The sequence below is a fragment of the Callithrix jacchus genome, chromosome 13 (genome assembly GCF_049354715.1).
Source record: "Callithrix jacchus isolate 240 chromosome 13, calJac240_pri, whole genome shotgun sequence".
NCBI classification, from domain to species: Eukaryota; Metazoa; Chordata; class Mammalia; order Primates; family Cebidae; genus Callithrix; species Callithrix jacchus.
The window spans coordinates 63,253,141-63,267,916 of NC_133514.1; the positions used below are offsets into that span (position 1 = coordinate 63,253,141).

The 14,776-nt window shown below is 40.2% G+C and overlaps 1 protein-coding gene across 1 annotated transcript in view; it reads left to right on the forward strand.

Annotated features, from left to right (window-relative positions):
- The window catches only part of YES1 (YES proto-oncogene 1, Src family tyrosine kinase), a 109,848-nt gene that overhangs the window by 67,687 nt on the left and 27,385 nt on the right, over window positions 1-14,776 (forward strand). The window contains exons 2-3 of the mRNA XM_008979575.5: window positions 1,974-2,252; window positions 6,392-6,491. Of these exons, the coding sequence (XP_008977823.1) occupies window positions 1,982-2,252; window positions 6,392-6,491 (371 nt within the window). The 5' untranslated portion in view covers window positions 1,974-1,981. The remainder of the gene's footprint in view (window positions 1-1,973; window positions 2,253-6,391; window positions 6,492-14,776) is intronic.

The following is a 14,776-nucleotide window of genomic DNA, read 5'->3' on the forward strand; positions in this document are numbered from 1 at the left end:
AAAGTGCTGGGATTACAGGCATGAGCTACTGCTCCTGGCCCTGGTTTTGTTCTGATGCTTATACTTAACTGTCACATATTTAGAATATACCCATTTAAGAGAGTGATCTGAAAACCCGATTCTGAGGTTCTGAGACTGCTTCTATTCTAATATTTGTAACTATATTTTAAATTATTATTATACAGCTGAGGTTGTAAATGTTCAGTCTTTCAGAATTTATGAGGTGGTTATCACTCGCCTACTTTCTTTTGAATGTCATAGTAAGGGGAAAACTATACAAATAAGAATGATTTTTGAAAATAAGTGAATTAATGATTTCTCTATTAATGCTTCTGCAGAAGGTGAATAGAATAATGCAGATTTTGTAATGTTAGTAAACCTGCTGTATGGTAGATAATCCAGTAGGTAAGCGATGAGTAAAGCACCGCTTTTGCTCTGAAGAAGTGTATTGCTGTGAATTTGGGGGTAGGTTGGGATTAGACTGGTAAATAAAAAATGGTATATAAAATGGAATAAAGTGAGCCTCATAACAAAATCTCCCCAAGGGTATACTGTGAGTTTAAGAGAAAAGATATGTTATTGATTGTAAGGAAAACCTGAATGGAAAAGAACATTTGTGATGACCATCAGTGAAAGGATAGCATTTTAGCAGGTAGAGAGGCAGGGAGGATATTTTGGACAGAGACAATTTATGTCTTGTCCAATTGAGATGTGCTTCAAGTGCAAAATACACATTAGATTTTTAAGGTTCAGTATGAAAAAAATGTCATTAGAATTTTTATATTGGTTACATTTTGAAATAAATGTTTTACATATACTGGATTAAATAAAATACTAAAGTTAATTTTACTTGTTTCTTTGTACTATTTTAATGTGGCTACACTAAATTAGAAAATTTAAACTTATGCAGCTCACATTTGTGACTTTAGAGTATATTTCTACTGACATAGTGCTGGTGTCAACAGAATACAACAATATTTGCGAGTACCCACTGTGTGCCAGATTGTCTAGAATTTGTAATAAAGTTAATCCTCATAGGAAACCTTATGAGGTAGGTTTTCTCTGTCTTTAGTTTTCTATTGTGTTTTCTTTTCATCACCCAGATTTTTTTTTTTTTTTTTTTGAGACAGTCTTACTCTGTCACCCAGACTGGAGTGCACTGGCATGATCTCAGCTCACTGCAGCCTCTCCCTCCCTGGCTTCCAGGTTCAAGCAATTCTGCCTCGGCCTCCCTAGTAGCTGGGATTACAGATGCACACCACCATACCCAGCTAACTTTTGTATTTTTAGCAGAGACAGGTTTTCACTATGTGGGCCAGGTTGGTCTTGAACTCCTGACCTCAAGTGATTGGCTTGCCGCGGCCTCCCAGAGTGCTACAATTATAGGCATGAGCCACCGCGCCTGGCCCCTAGATACTTCTTCAAGTAACTGGAGTGCCTAGAGGTTAAGCAACATACCTGAGATCACTCCAGCTACTAAGTGGGAAGCCAGGAGCAAATTGTAATAAAGATAAATGAGGGGAAGAGACTTCATTTTCAGTTGCCTCTTTTTTTTTGTTTTGTTTTGTTAATATTCCTTTTTGTGGGGATGGCAGATGCTTTTTTTAAATCATTTTTTGAATTTTTTTTTTTTTTTTTCTTTGGAGACAGTTTCGCTCTTGTTACCCAGGCAGGAGTACAGTGGCACAGTCCATCTCCCAGGTTCAAGTGCTTCCCCTGCCTCAGCCTCCTGAGTATCTGGGATTACAGGCATGCGCCACCATGCCTGGCTAATTTGGTATTTTTAGTAGAGACAGGGTTTCCCTGTGTTAGCCAGGCTGGTCTCAAACTCCCAACCTCAGGTGATCTGCCCACCTCAGCCTCCCAAAGTGCTGGGATTATAGGTGTGAGCCACTGTGTCCAGCCTAATCCTCTTTTTGAAGTATCCTGTGTGTTAACTTACTCTCAAAATATTTGTTTTATTGTCTCTGTAGATTTGATAATGGGCTGCATTAAAAGTAAAGAAAACAAAAGTCCAGCCATTAAATATAGACCTGAAAATACTTCAGAGCCTGTCAGTACAAGTGCAAGCCATTATGGAGCAGAACCCACTGCAGCGTCACCATGTCCATCATCTTCAGCAAAGGGAACAGCAGTTAATTTCAGCAGTCTTTCCGTGACACCATTTGGAGGATCCTCAGGGGTAACACCTTTTGGAGGTGCATCTTCCTCATTCTCAGTGGTGCCAAGTTCATATCCTGCTGGTTTAACAGGTGAGATTTAAATGGACAGTTATGTTGTCTGTTTAAGAATATAACCTTGGATAATGTATACTTAAGGCTTGTCTGCTGTTAAGAACAATAATCTTACTGGAGGACTTTTCAAATAATTGTATGTGAAAATTAGTCTGTAACATTAATTAAAGTCTTATTGTATACATGGGTATCGTTATGGGAAATTCATGGTAACCTGATGGTGATTATAGACTGGATCATACCATTTATTATTTTATTTAGCTCATTATTCAAATAGTTATTGAGTCTCCTATTGTGTGGGTGGGCACTGGGAACATAAAGATTAAAAACATACCTTTCCCTCAATAATTTGACAACTTCTCAGGATTGTAAAGTGCTTTGCAGTATTAAAGTCTTACAGTAGTTACTTAAAAGATGTTAATTAAATGACAGTAAAGTAATAATAATACAATATTTCTCCCAGATGATGCTAATTTAAAAAAGAAAAGTCCTGGCCAGGTGTGGTGACACATGCTGGTAATCCCAGCTACTCAGGAGGCTGAGGCAGGAGAATCACTTGAACCCGGGAGGTGGAGGTTGAGGTGAGCCAAGATTGTGCAATTGCACTCCTGCCTGGGCAACAAGAGCCAACCTCCATCTCAAAAAAAAAGGAAAAGAAAAATCCTAAAGCTTGGAGAGTTTAAATTATTTTTCCCCCAAGTCACAGATAGTGGGTGGGAGAGCTCTGATTTAATGTCCTATTCCAGCATTCCAATACATTATCATATCCTTTTAGAGAATAGCAAGAAGTGATAGTTGACAACCTTTCGTGGAGACAGAAGGCTGTTAAAAAAATAGATTCAAAAAGTTTTAGAAGAGAGAAAATGAGCTCTTTTGTAAAGGGTCCTGTATCAGAATGCTTTTTCATTGAAGTAACAAAACAAAGGTTGGGTGAGTTTCAGGATTCCATGATACAGCAGTTCTGTGATGTCATCAAGGACTCAGATTTCTTTCATCTCTCTTCTGCAGCCCTTGGGAGTGTCTGCTTTATCCTTAGGCTTGGGGAAACAGCTGCCAGCATTAAATCAAGCAATATATGTTCTTATTAACAGCCAGTGGGGAAAAAAGATAAATCTCCACTACAAGCATGGACTATAAATTTGTCTCTTCAGTCTGTTCCATCTGAACCAAAAACAATGGCCAGGCCAGGCATGGTGGCTTGTACCTGTAATCCTAGCACTTTCAGAGGTCAAGGCAGGCAGATTGCCTGAGCACAGGAGTTCGAGACCAGCATGGACAACATGGCAAAACCCTATCTCTACTAAAAATACAAAAAAAATTAGCCAGGTGTGGTTATGCAAGCCTGTAGTCCCAGCTACTCGAGAGGCTGAGGCACGAGAAGTGCTTGAACCCGGGAGGTGGAGATTGTAGTGAGCCAAGATTGTGCCACTGCACTCCAGCCTGGGTGATGGAGCAAGACTTCTGTCTCCAAAAAAAAAAAAGACAATGCTAGAGGATTGCTATACATTGATTCCGTTAGACTTCATTTGGGGAGTTACGAATGTCAGAGTCAATTACCATCTTAATTACAGCCCCCTGACTCTGAATACTTAGTAGTAGATGGCCATGAGGGCATTTCTCAATCACTAGCAAACGTTTAAATTATTTTCAGAATTACGTTTGGGAAAGATAGTAATCCAAAATGGTTAAAATAAATGTTGATACTTAAAGACATACTTTAGTTACCTAAAGCAATTTACTTACGTAAGATACTGCATTCAGGGGTATTCATTTGTTAACTCAATGCACATTCACTGTCTGTGTACCAGGTATGGAGAAGTGAGCAAGGCAAACAAGGTTTCTGCCCTGATGGAGCTTATGTTTTCGAGGGTTGGAGAAAAATTAGTGAATAAATAACAGGATGGATAATTAATGGTTCTTAAATGCTATGAAGGAGCTAACTAGAATGATGGTGAAAGCCTTGCAGTTAATCAGGGAAAGCTGTCTCAAGAAGAAATCATTTGAGCTGAGATTTTTTTTGTAGATGAAGTCTCTCTCTGTCACCCGGGCTGGAGTGCAGTGGCACAATTTCAGCTTACTGTAACCTTCTGCCTCCCAGGTTCAAGCAGTTCTGCCTCAGCCTCCGGAATAGCTGAGATTACAAGAAATGCAACAGGGCACCTGGGGTTTTTTTTTTTTTTTTTTTGGTACTTTAGTAGAGACTTGGTTTCACCATGTTGGCCAAGCTAGTCTTGAACTCTTGACTAAGGTGATTCGCCAGCCTTGGCCTCCCAGATGGCTGGGATTACATGCTGAAGCCACCACCCCCAGCCTTAAGCAGAAATTAAATTAGTGAGAATGACCTACCTATGTGAAATTCTGGGAAACAGCTTTGGGAATAACAAAATATAGGAGATACAGGGAGTCTAGGAAGTTTTGAGTTTTAGTGTGGAGATCAGGGTAAACAGAGGGGATAATTGTATTATATGGGATTGAAGAGTTAGGAGACCACAGTTACTCAGGACCTCCGTAGACTCTGGTAAGGAGTTTAGGTTTTATTCAAAGCTAGGAAGAAACTACTGAAGAGATGAAGTAAAGGATTTGCATGATTGAATTTTCTTTTGAGAAAAACTGACTGACAGCTGTGTGAAGAATGGATGGTAGGGAAGCAGTACAGAAGCAGCTAAAGAGACTGCTGCACTCTCAGTAGTTCCCCCAGCCCCAGTGAGAGATGACAAGGACTTGGGTTAGGGTAGCAGCCGTGGAAATGGAAAGTAAATGATAAGTGTTTTAGAAGTAAAACTGATAGCACTAGTAATGGACTCGGCTTGAATACCCGATTAGATAGTGGGGCCATTTATTTAGATAGGAAAGACTTGGGTAAATAAATATAGGTTAGAGGAGAAAAATCAAGAGCTTTGTTTTGTAATAAATTTTAAATGCTTATTCGACATTCAAGTAAAGATACAGGCTAGGTGCAGTGACCCACATCTCTAATCCCAGAACTTTGGGAGGCCAACTCAGGTGGTGTGTGCCACCACGCCCAGCTAATTTTTGTATTTTTAGTAGAGATGGGTTTCACCATGTTTGCCAGGCTGGTCTCTAACTCCTGGCCTCAAGTGATTCACCCGCCTCGGCCTCCCAAAGTTCTGAGATTACAGGTGTAAGCCACTGTCACTGTCTGAAACCATTTAACTTTTAAAACAAAACATGACTTTATCTTTGAGTTAAAATATGTAATAATTTTACTAAAACCTTAGTTATTACTGTTAATGATTAGATGCAATTGTTCATTGTTTATACAAAGTGAAGAACAGCTCTCCACTAGTTTATAGTGCTCTTTGGTGCTTTTTCTATCAAAGAATTGATTTGAAATTTGACTACATTTCCAAGCCAGAGATGTTGCTAACCATGAGGCAAAATTAAATTTCGTTAGCTGGGCACTTTGACTAGTGTCTCCCAGCACTTTGGGAGGCCAAGGTGGGTGAATCACTTGTGGCCAGAAGTTGAAGACCAGGCTGGCTAACCCAGTGAAACCCTGTGTCTACTAAAAACAGAAAAAATTAACTAGATGTGGCAGCACATGGCTGTAATCCCAGATACTTGGGAGGCTGAGGCATGAGAATCGCTTGAACCCAGGAGGCAGGTTACAGTGAGCCAAGATCACACCACTGCACTCCAGCCTGGGGGACAGAGTGAGACTTTGTTTCAAAATGAAACAAAATTTAAAAACTTATTTTTCCAAGTCTGCAGAGTTTTTATAAGTTGTAGAATACAGCAGTTTCAGGCCCGGAGTGGTGGCTTACACCTGTAATCCCAGCACTTTGGGAGGCCAAGGCAGGCGGATCACAACGTCAGGAGTTTGAAACCAGCCTGACCAACATGGTAAAACCCCGTCTCTTAAAAAAAGAAAAAAAAAAATACAGCAGTTTCATGGAAGGTCTTCAGAGAATTTAAGACTAGTTATTGCTACCAGTTAGTGAGTTACTGTTCCAGAACATAAAATATGGTCATGTTTCTCTGCTTTAAAATTCTCCAGTAGCTCTAACTTCTAAAAATAGTTTCTGAAGACTATGGAAATAACTATCCCTCTTTTTTTTTTTTCTGGCAATAGTTCCTTCTTTCTGTTTTATTAACTTAGCTGCATTATTTACCCTGGTCTTTTTTCCCTCTGATAGGTGGTGTTACTATATTTGTGGCCTTATATGATTATGAAGCTAGAACTACAGAAGATCTTTCATTTAAGAAGGGTGAAAGATTTCAAATAATTAACAATACGTAAGTGTCATGACAATTTGGGAGAGAAATACTGAGAGAAAGCTGTTCATTACACTTAACCCCCTGAGCTAGTTGATCCAGAGATGAAAGAGGTAGGGCATGGGCTTCCCACTGGGTTTAACGATGCATTGGCTGCTTTAGATGTATTTTGTGACACTGCCGCTGTAGCCCGAAGTTACTGCTTCTACAATTTGTGCTGCTGTGGTTCTGCCATAAACAGTAGAGATTTAAGAATGAAGAGTTATTGAGGCAGTTATATGTGAGTATATAGTTTAAAAAAAAAAACTTTATGAAGAGAATATGATGCTCCTATTTTTATTTATTTTATTTTATTTTATTTTTTTTATTATTTTTTAATTGCATTTTAGGTTTTGGGGTACATGTGAAGAACATGCAAGATAGTTGTATAGGTACACATGTGGCAGTGTGATTTGCTGCCTTCCTCCCCTTCACCTATATCTGGCATTTCTCCCCATGCTATCTCTCCCCAACTCCCCACCCTCTGCTGTCCCTCCCTTATTCCCCCCAACAGACCCCAGTGTGTAGTGCTCCCCTCCCTGTGTCCATGTGTTCTCATTTTCAACACCCGCCTATGAGTGAGAACATGCGGTATTTCATTTTCTGTTCTTGTGTGAGTTTGCTGAGAATGATGGTCTCCAGGTTCATCCATGTCCCTACAAAGGACACGAACTCATCGTTTTTGATGGCTGCATAATATTCCATGGTGTTTTTGTGCCACATTTTCCCTGTCCAGTCTATCATTGATGGGCATTTGGGTTGGTTCCAGGTCTTTGCTATTGTAAACAGTGCTGCAGTGAACATTCATGTGCATGTGTCCTTATAGTAGAACGATTTACAGTCCTTTGGATATATACCCAGTAATGGGATTGCTGGTTCAAATGGGATTTCTATTTCTAGGTCCTTGAGGAATCGCCACACTGTCTTCCACAATGATTGAACTAATTTACACTCCACCAGCAGTGTAAAAGTGTTCCTATTTCTCCACATCCTCTCCAGCATCTGTTGTCTCCAGATTTTTTAATGATCGCCATTCTAACTGGCGTGAGATGGTATTTCAATGTAGTTTTGATTTGCATTTCTCTGATGACCAGTGATGATGAGCATTTTTTCCTATGTTTGTTGGCCTCATGTATGTCTTCTTTTGTAAAGTGTCTGTTCATATCCTTTGCCCACTTTTGAATGGGCTTGTTTGTTTTTTTCTTGTAAAGCTGTTTTATTTCTTTGTAAATTCTGGTTATCAGCCCTTTGTCAGATGGGTAAACTGCAAAAATTTTTTCCCATTCTGTTGGTTGCTGATTCACTCTAATGACTGTTTCTTTTGCCATGCAGAAGCTGTGGAGTTTGATTGGGTTCCATTCATCTATTTTGGCTTTTGTTGCCAATGCTTTTGGAGTTTTGGTCATGAAGTCCTTGCCTACTCCTATGTCCTGAATGGTTTTGCCTAGATTTTCTTCTAGGGTTTTTATGTTGTTAGGTCTTATGTTTAAGTCTTTAATCCATCCAGAATTAATTTTAGTATAAGTGTCTGGAAGGGGTCCAGTTTCTGCTTTCTGCACATAGCTAGCCAGTTTTCCCAACACCATTTATTAAACAGGGAATCCTTTCCCCATTGCTTGTTTTTGTCAGGTTTGTCAAAGATCGGATGGTTGTAGACATGTTGTGTTGCCTCCGATGCCTCTGTTCTGTTCCATTGGTCTGTATTTCTGTTTTGGTTCCAGTACCATGCTGTTTTGATTACTGTAGCTTTGTGGTATAGTTTGAAGTCCAGTAGTGTGATGCCTCCCGCTGTGTTCTTTTTGCTTATAATTGACTTGGCTATGCGGGCTCTCTTTTTGTTCCATATGAAGTTTAAGATGTTTTTTTCCAGTTCTGTGAAGAAGTTCATTGGTAGCTTGATGGGGATAGGGTTGAATCTATAAATTACTTTGGGCAGTATGGCCATTTTCACGATATTGATTCTTCCTAACCAGGAACATGGAATGTTTCTCCATCTGTTTGTGTTCTCTCTTATTTCATTGAGCAGTGGTTTGTAGTTCTCCTTGAAGAGGTCCTTTACATTCCTTGTTAGTTGTATTCCTAGGTATTTTATTCTCTTTGTAGCAATTGTGAATGGCAGTTCATTTTTGATTTGGCCCTCTTTAAGTCTCTTATTGGTGTATAGGAATGCTTGTGATTTTTGCACATTGATTTTGTGTCCTGAGACTTTGCTGAAGTTGCTTATCAGTTTCAGGAGTTTTTGGGCTGAGACAATGGGGTATTCTAGATATACAATCATGTCATCTGCAAATAGAGACAATTTGACTTCCTCCTTTCCTATTTGAATACCCTTTATTTCTTTTTCTTGCCTGATTGCTCTGGCTAGAACTTCCAGTACTATATTGAATAGGAGTGGTGAGAAAAAGCATCCTTGTCTAGTGCAAGATTTCAAAGGGAATGCTTCCAGTGTTTGCCCATTCAGTATGATACTGGCTGTTTGTTTATCGTAAATAGCTTTTATTATTTTGAGATACGTTTCATCAATACCGAGTTTATTGAGGGTTTTAAGCATAAAGAGCTGTTGAATTTTGTCAAAGGCCTTCTCTGCATCAATTGAGATAATCATGTGGTTTTTGTGTTTGGTTCTGTTTATGTGGTGAATTACTTTTACAGACTTGTGTATGTTGAACCAGCCTTTCATCCCTGGGATGAATCCTACTTGATCATGATGGATAAACTTTTTGATGTGCTGTTACAATCGGCTTCCCAGTATTTTATTGAAGATTTTTGCGTATATGTTCATCATGGATATTGGCCTGAAGTTCTCTTTTCTTGTTGGGTCTCTGCCAGGTTTTGGTATCAGGATGATGTTGGTCTCATAAAATGATTTGGGAAGGATTTCCTCTTTTTGGATTATTTGGAATAGTTTCAGAAGGAATGGTACCAGCTCTTTTTATGTGTCTGGTAGAATTCGGCTATGAAGCCATCTGGACCTGGGCTTTTTTTGTGTGGTAGGCTCTGAATTGCTACCTCAACTTCAGATCTTCTTATTGGTCTACTCAGGGTTTCACCTTCTTCCTGGTTTAGGCTTGGGAGTAGGCAAGTGTCCAGGAATTTATCCATTTCTTCCAGGTGTACTAGTTTATGTGCATTGAGTTGTTTGTAATAATCTCTGATGATGGTTTGAATTTCTATGGAATCCGTGGTGATTTCCCTTTATCATTTTTATTGCATCTATTTGGTTATTCTCTCTTTTCTTTTTTATTAATCTGGCTAGTGGTCTATTTTGTTGATCTTTTCGAAAAACCAGCTCCTGGATTTATTGATTTTTCGAAGGGTTTTTTGTGTCTCTATCTCCTTCAGTTCTGCTCTGATCTTAGTTATTTCTTGTCTTCTGCTAGGTTTTGAGTTTTTTTGATCTTGCTCCTCTAGCTCTTTCAATTTTGACGATAGGGTGTCAATTTTGGATCTCTCCTTGCTTCTCATGTGGGCACTTATTGCTCTATATTTTCCTCTAGAGACTGCTTTAAATGTGTTCCAGAGATTCTGGTATGTTGTGTCTTCGTTCTTGTTGGTTTCGAAGAACATCTTTATTTCTCCCTTCATTTCATTGTTTATCCAGTCAACATTCAAGAGCCAGTTGTTCAGTTTCCATGAAGCTGTGTGGTTCTGAGTTAGTTTCTGGATTCTTAGTTCTAACATGATTGCACTGAGAGACTGCTTGTTATGATTTCCATTGTTTTGCATTTGCTGAGGAGTGATTTACTTCCAATTATGTGGTCAACTTTAGAGTAGGTGTGATGTGGTGCTGAGAAGAATGTATATTCTGTGGATTTGGGGTGGAGAGTTCTGTAAATGTCTATCAGGTTTGCTTGTTCCAGGTCTGAGTACAAGTCCTAGATATCCTTGTTAATTTTATTTCTGGTCGATCTGTCTAATATTGACAGTGGAGTGTTAAAGTCTCCCACTATTATTGTGTGGGAGTCTAAGTCTCTTTGTAAGTCATTAACAACTTGCCTTATGTATCTGGGTGCTCCTGTATTGGGTCCGTATATGTTTAGGATCATTAGCTCTTCTTGTTGTAGCGATCCTTTTACCATTATGTAATGTCCTTTGTCTCTTTTGATCTTTGTTGCTTTAAAGTCTATTTTATTAGAGATGAGAATGGTAACTCCTGCTTTTTTTTGCTCTCCGTTTGATTGGTAAACCTTCCTCCATCCCTTTATTTTGAGCCTTTGTGTGTCCTTGCATGTGAGATGGGTTTCCTGGATACAGCACACAGATGGGTTTTGGCTTTTTATCCAATTTGCCAGTCTGTGTCTTTGGATTGGTGCATTTAGCCCATTTACATTTAGGGTTAATATTATTATGTGTGAATTTGATACTGCCATTTTGATGCTAGCTGGCTTTTTTGCCTGTTAGTTGATGCAGATTCTTCATTTTGTTGATGCTCTTTACCATTTGGTATGTTTTTGGAGTGGCTGGTACTGGTTGTTCCTTTCTATGTATAGTGCCTCTTTCAGGAGCTCTTTTAAAGTAGGCCTGGTGGTGTCAAAATCTCTGAGTACTTGCTTGTTTGCAAAGGATTTTATTTTTCCTTCACTTATGAAGCTTCGTTTGGCTGGATATGAAATTCTGGGTTGGAAGTTCTTTTCTTTAAGGATGTTGAATATTGGCCCCCACTCTCTTCTGACTTGTAGGGTTTCTGCTGAGAGATCTGCTGTGAGTCTGATGGGCTTCCCTTTGTGGGTGACCTGACCTTTCTCTCTGGCTGCCCTTAGCATTTTCTCCTTCATTTCAACCCTGGTGAATCTGACGATTACGTGCCTTGGGGTTGCTCTTCTTGAGGAATATCTTTGTGGTGTTCTCTGTATTTCCTGGACTTGAATATTGGCCTGCCTTGCTAGGTTGGAAAGTTTTCCTGGATAATATCCTGAAGAGTATTTTCCAGCTTGGATTCATTCTCTTTATCGCATTCAGGTACACCCATCAAACGTAGATTAGGTCTTTTCACATAATCCCATATTTCTTGGAGATCTTGTTCATTCCTTTTTCTGCTTTTTTCTCTAATCTTGCCTTCTCTTTTTATTTCATTGAGTTGATCTTTGACCTCTGATATCCTTTCTTCTGCTTGGTCAATTCAGCTGCTGAAACTTGTGCATGCTTCGCGATGTTGTCATGTTGTGTTTTTCAGCTCCATCAATTCACTCATATTCCTCTCTAAGTTGTCCATTCTTGTTACCATTTTGTCAAATCTTTTTTCAAGGTTCTTAGTTTCTTTGCATTGAGTTAGAACATGTTCTTTTAGCTCACGGAAGTTTCTCATTACCCACCTTCTGAAGTCTGATTCTGTCATTTCATCACACTCATTCTATATCCAGCTTTGTTCCCTTGCTGGTGAGGAGTTGTGGTCCCTTGTAGGAGGCGAGGTGTTCTGGTTTCGGGTGTTTTCCTCCTTTTTGTGCTGATTTCTTGCCATCTTGTGGATTTATCCACCTGTCGTCTGACTAGTTGCTAATTTTCCAATTGGGTCCCTGAGTGGACATCCGGATTGTTGATGATGAAGTATTTCTGTTTCTTAGTTTTCCTTCTAACAGTCTGGCCCCTCTGCTGTAGGACTGCTGAGGTCCACTCCAGGCCCTGCTTGCATGGGGATCAGCTGCAGCAGCTGCAGAACAGTGAGGGTTGCTACCAGTTCCTTCTTCTGCTGTCTTTGTCCCAGAAAGATGCCTGCCAAATGTCAGTCTGACCAGTCCTTTGTGAGGTGACACTTTGGATATACGGGGGTCAGGGAGCTGCTTGAGGAGACAGTCTGTCTTTTATAGGAGCTCAAGTGCTGAGCTGTGAGCTCCATTGTTCATTCAGATCTGCTGGGCAGGTATGTTTAAGTCTGCTGCAACAGAACTCATAAACCCCCTTTTTTTTCCCCCAGGTGCTCTGTCCCTGGGAGTTAGGGCTTTATTTATGAGTTTCTGTTGTGCTGCTGCCTTTTTGTTTCAGGGCTACTCTGCCCAGCAAGGAGGCAGCCTAGTCACTGTCTACCTGCAGAGGCTTTACTGAGTTGCTGTGGGCTCCACCCTGCTACCCTGTGAACTTCCCTGCATTCCTGTTTATATGTGTGTGGTTAGAACTCCCTCAGCAATGGTGGCCCACCTCTGTAATGGCGGACTCTCTCTGTTATGGTGGGTTGCCTCGGTAACGGGGGCTGCCTCAGCAATGGCTGACTACTTCTGTAGGGGTGGAGTGCCTCGGTAATGGTGGACGCCCCTTACCCACAGAGCTGGACCCTCCCGGGTTCAGCTGTGCTTGCCGTGAAACTCTGAACCCAGAGCGTTTCCAATTGCTGGTTTTTTTTTTTGTTTTCTTTTTGTGGGGGTGGGACCCACCGAGCCTGATCACCTGGCTCCCTGCCTCAGAGCCTTTTTTTTAAGTTGAACGGTTGACTCTCTCCCAGGTGTTCCAGTTGCCTGCTGAAAAGGTACCGGGATCTGTGTGATTTCCCATGCGGCGACCCACTGCGCCGGCTCAAACAATGGCAATGAGATTCATGGCAGTTTTTTGCCCGGGAATCTCCTGATCTGGCTCCCTGCTTCAGACCTCTGTTTAATCAGATGAATGGGAGACTCTGCCTTCCCAGAGCTCCAATCACCAGCTTAAATGGGCAACCAGACCAGTGTATTTTGTACGGAGAACTGCCTTGCCAGGGAGCTGGCCAAACAGCCACACTGGCCAAAACAGCTGCATTGGCGACCCATGGGGCTCCTCCACCTGGGAATCTCCTGGTCTGTGGGCAATAAAGATCCATCTGGAAATGCAGTGTCCACTCACCCTCTGCACTTTCACTGGGAGCTGCAATCCTGAGCTGTTCCTAAACAGTTATCTTGCGGGTCCATTCCAATGCTCCTATTTTTCTAAGTTCCAGGTGGCTTAAAGATCTTATCTCATTCTTTTCCTTTTCTTTTTTTTTAAATTTAGTTCAGTTCAAATCTTATTCTTTAAAAAAAAAAAAAAAAAGCAAAGGGAAAAAGTTGGGTGAGGAACCTATGTACTTTTCAGTTGATGAAATTAAGTTGTTTCTTTTTCCTTAGGTGACTTTTAGAGTTTTTGTCTAGAAGTATACTGTAGATAATGTGATGCTTGTTGTAGAAAATAGAAATTAGCAAGCATAATAACCACTTTGTAACTTCTCAAAATATATTTTTATGTCTCTTTGTTTCCAGTCATGTTTTCTTCCATCCTTGTTCCCATCTGCTACCAGTTATTGTTCCAGAACATAAAATGTGATCATATCCTTCTACTTTAAAATCATTCAGTATCTACCACTTGCCGTCCAGATAAAAGGAAAACAATGATAAAAGGCATCAATCACGGAGAATTTGCTGGGTGCTTCTCCCCCCCTTTTAACTCTACTACCAGACATACTGAATTACTTGCAGTTTTCTGAGTATCCTGGAGTTTCTCATACTCTTGTGCTTTCACATATACATTTTTTTTTTTTCTGGAATGTTATTTCTCATCTTTCCATTTCTTTCCTTTATTTAGCTAATCCTACTCACCCTTCAAAATATAGTTCATATGTCTCTTATCAAGGATGCCTTTCCTTACATTCTTCCCCTCCTGCCTGGCCCAGTCCCTATCCCCTGCTGGATTAAGTATCTCTGTTAGGTGTTTACGTAGGACCCTGTGTAAACTTCAGTCATAGATCTCATCACATTTTGAATAATAGTTTTGTCACTTGCTTGTCATTTTTTTAGACCAATGGTTCTCAGCCTGGGGTAGAATCACCCAAGGGACATTTGGCAATATTCAGAGACATTTTTGGTTGTCACAGTGGGGGTGCTGCCACTATCTTCTAGTGGGTAGAGTTCAGGGATGTTGGTAAACATCTTAAAATAAACACAACAGCCTTCCACAACAAAGAATGATCAAGCCTAAGGGGTCAATAGAGCTGAAGTTGCAAAACCCAGCTCCAGACTATGAATTCCTTGAAGTCAAGGGCAGTCTTTTTACTTTTGTTCCTAGCACACTCTGTTCTAAAGTCTGTCACTTAGTAGGTATTCAGTAAATGTTAGAATGAATCAATGAATGCTTAGCAGGATCGAATACAAGGTTTTCAGTTTGTATATCTGAAAGTGCTTAGTAGATAGGAGGAACCACAAACCAAGTGTATGATTTTCTAAATATTTGAATTACTGAGGGATTTTTCATTCATTTTCTAGAGAGCAGATTTACCCCAAGCATTTATAACATTTTAATTTAGACAGTACATTTTTAGTTTTTATCTCTGG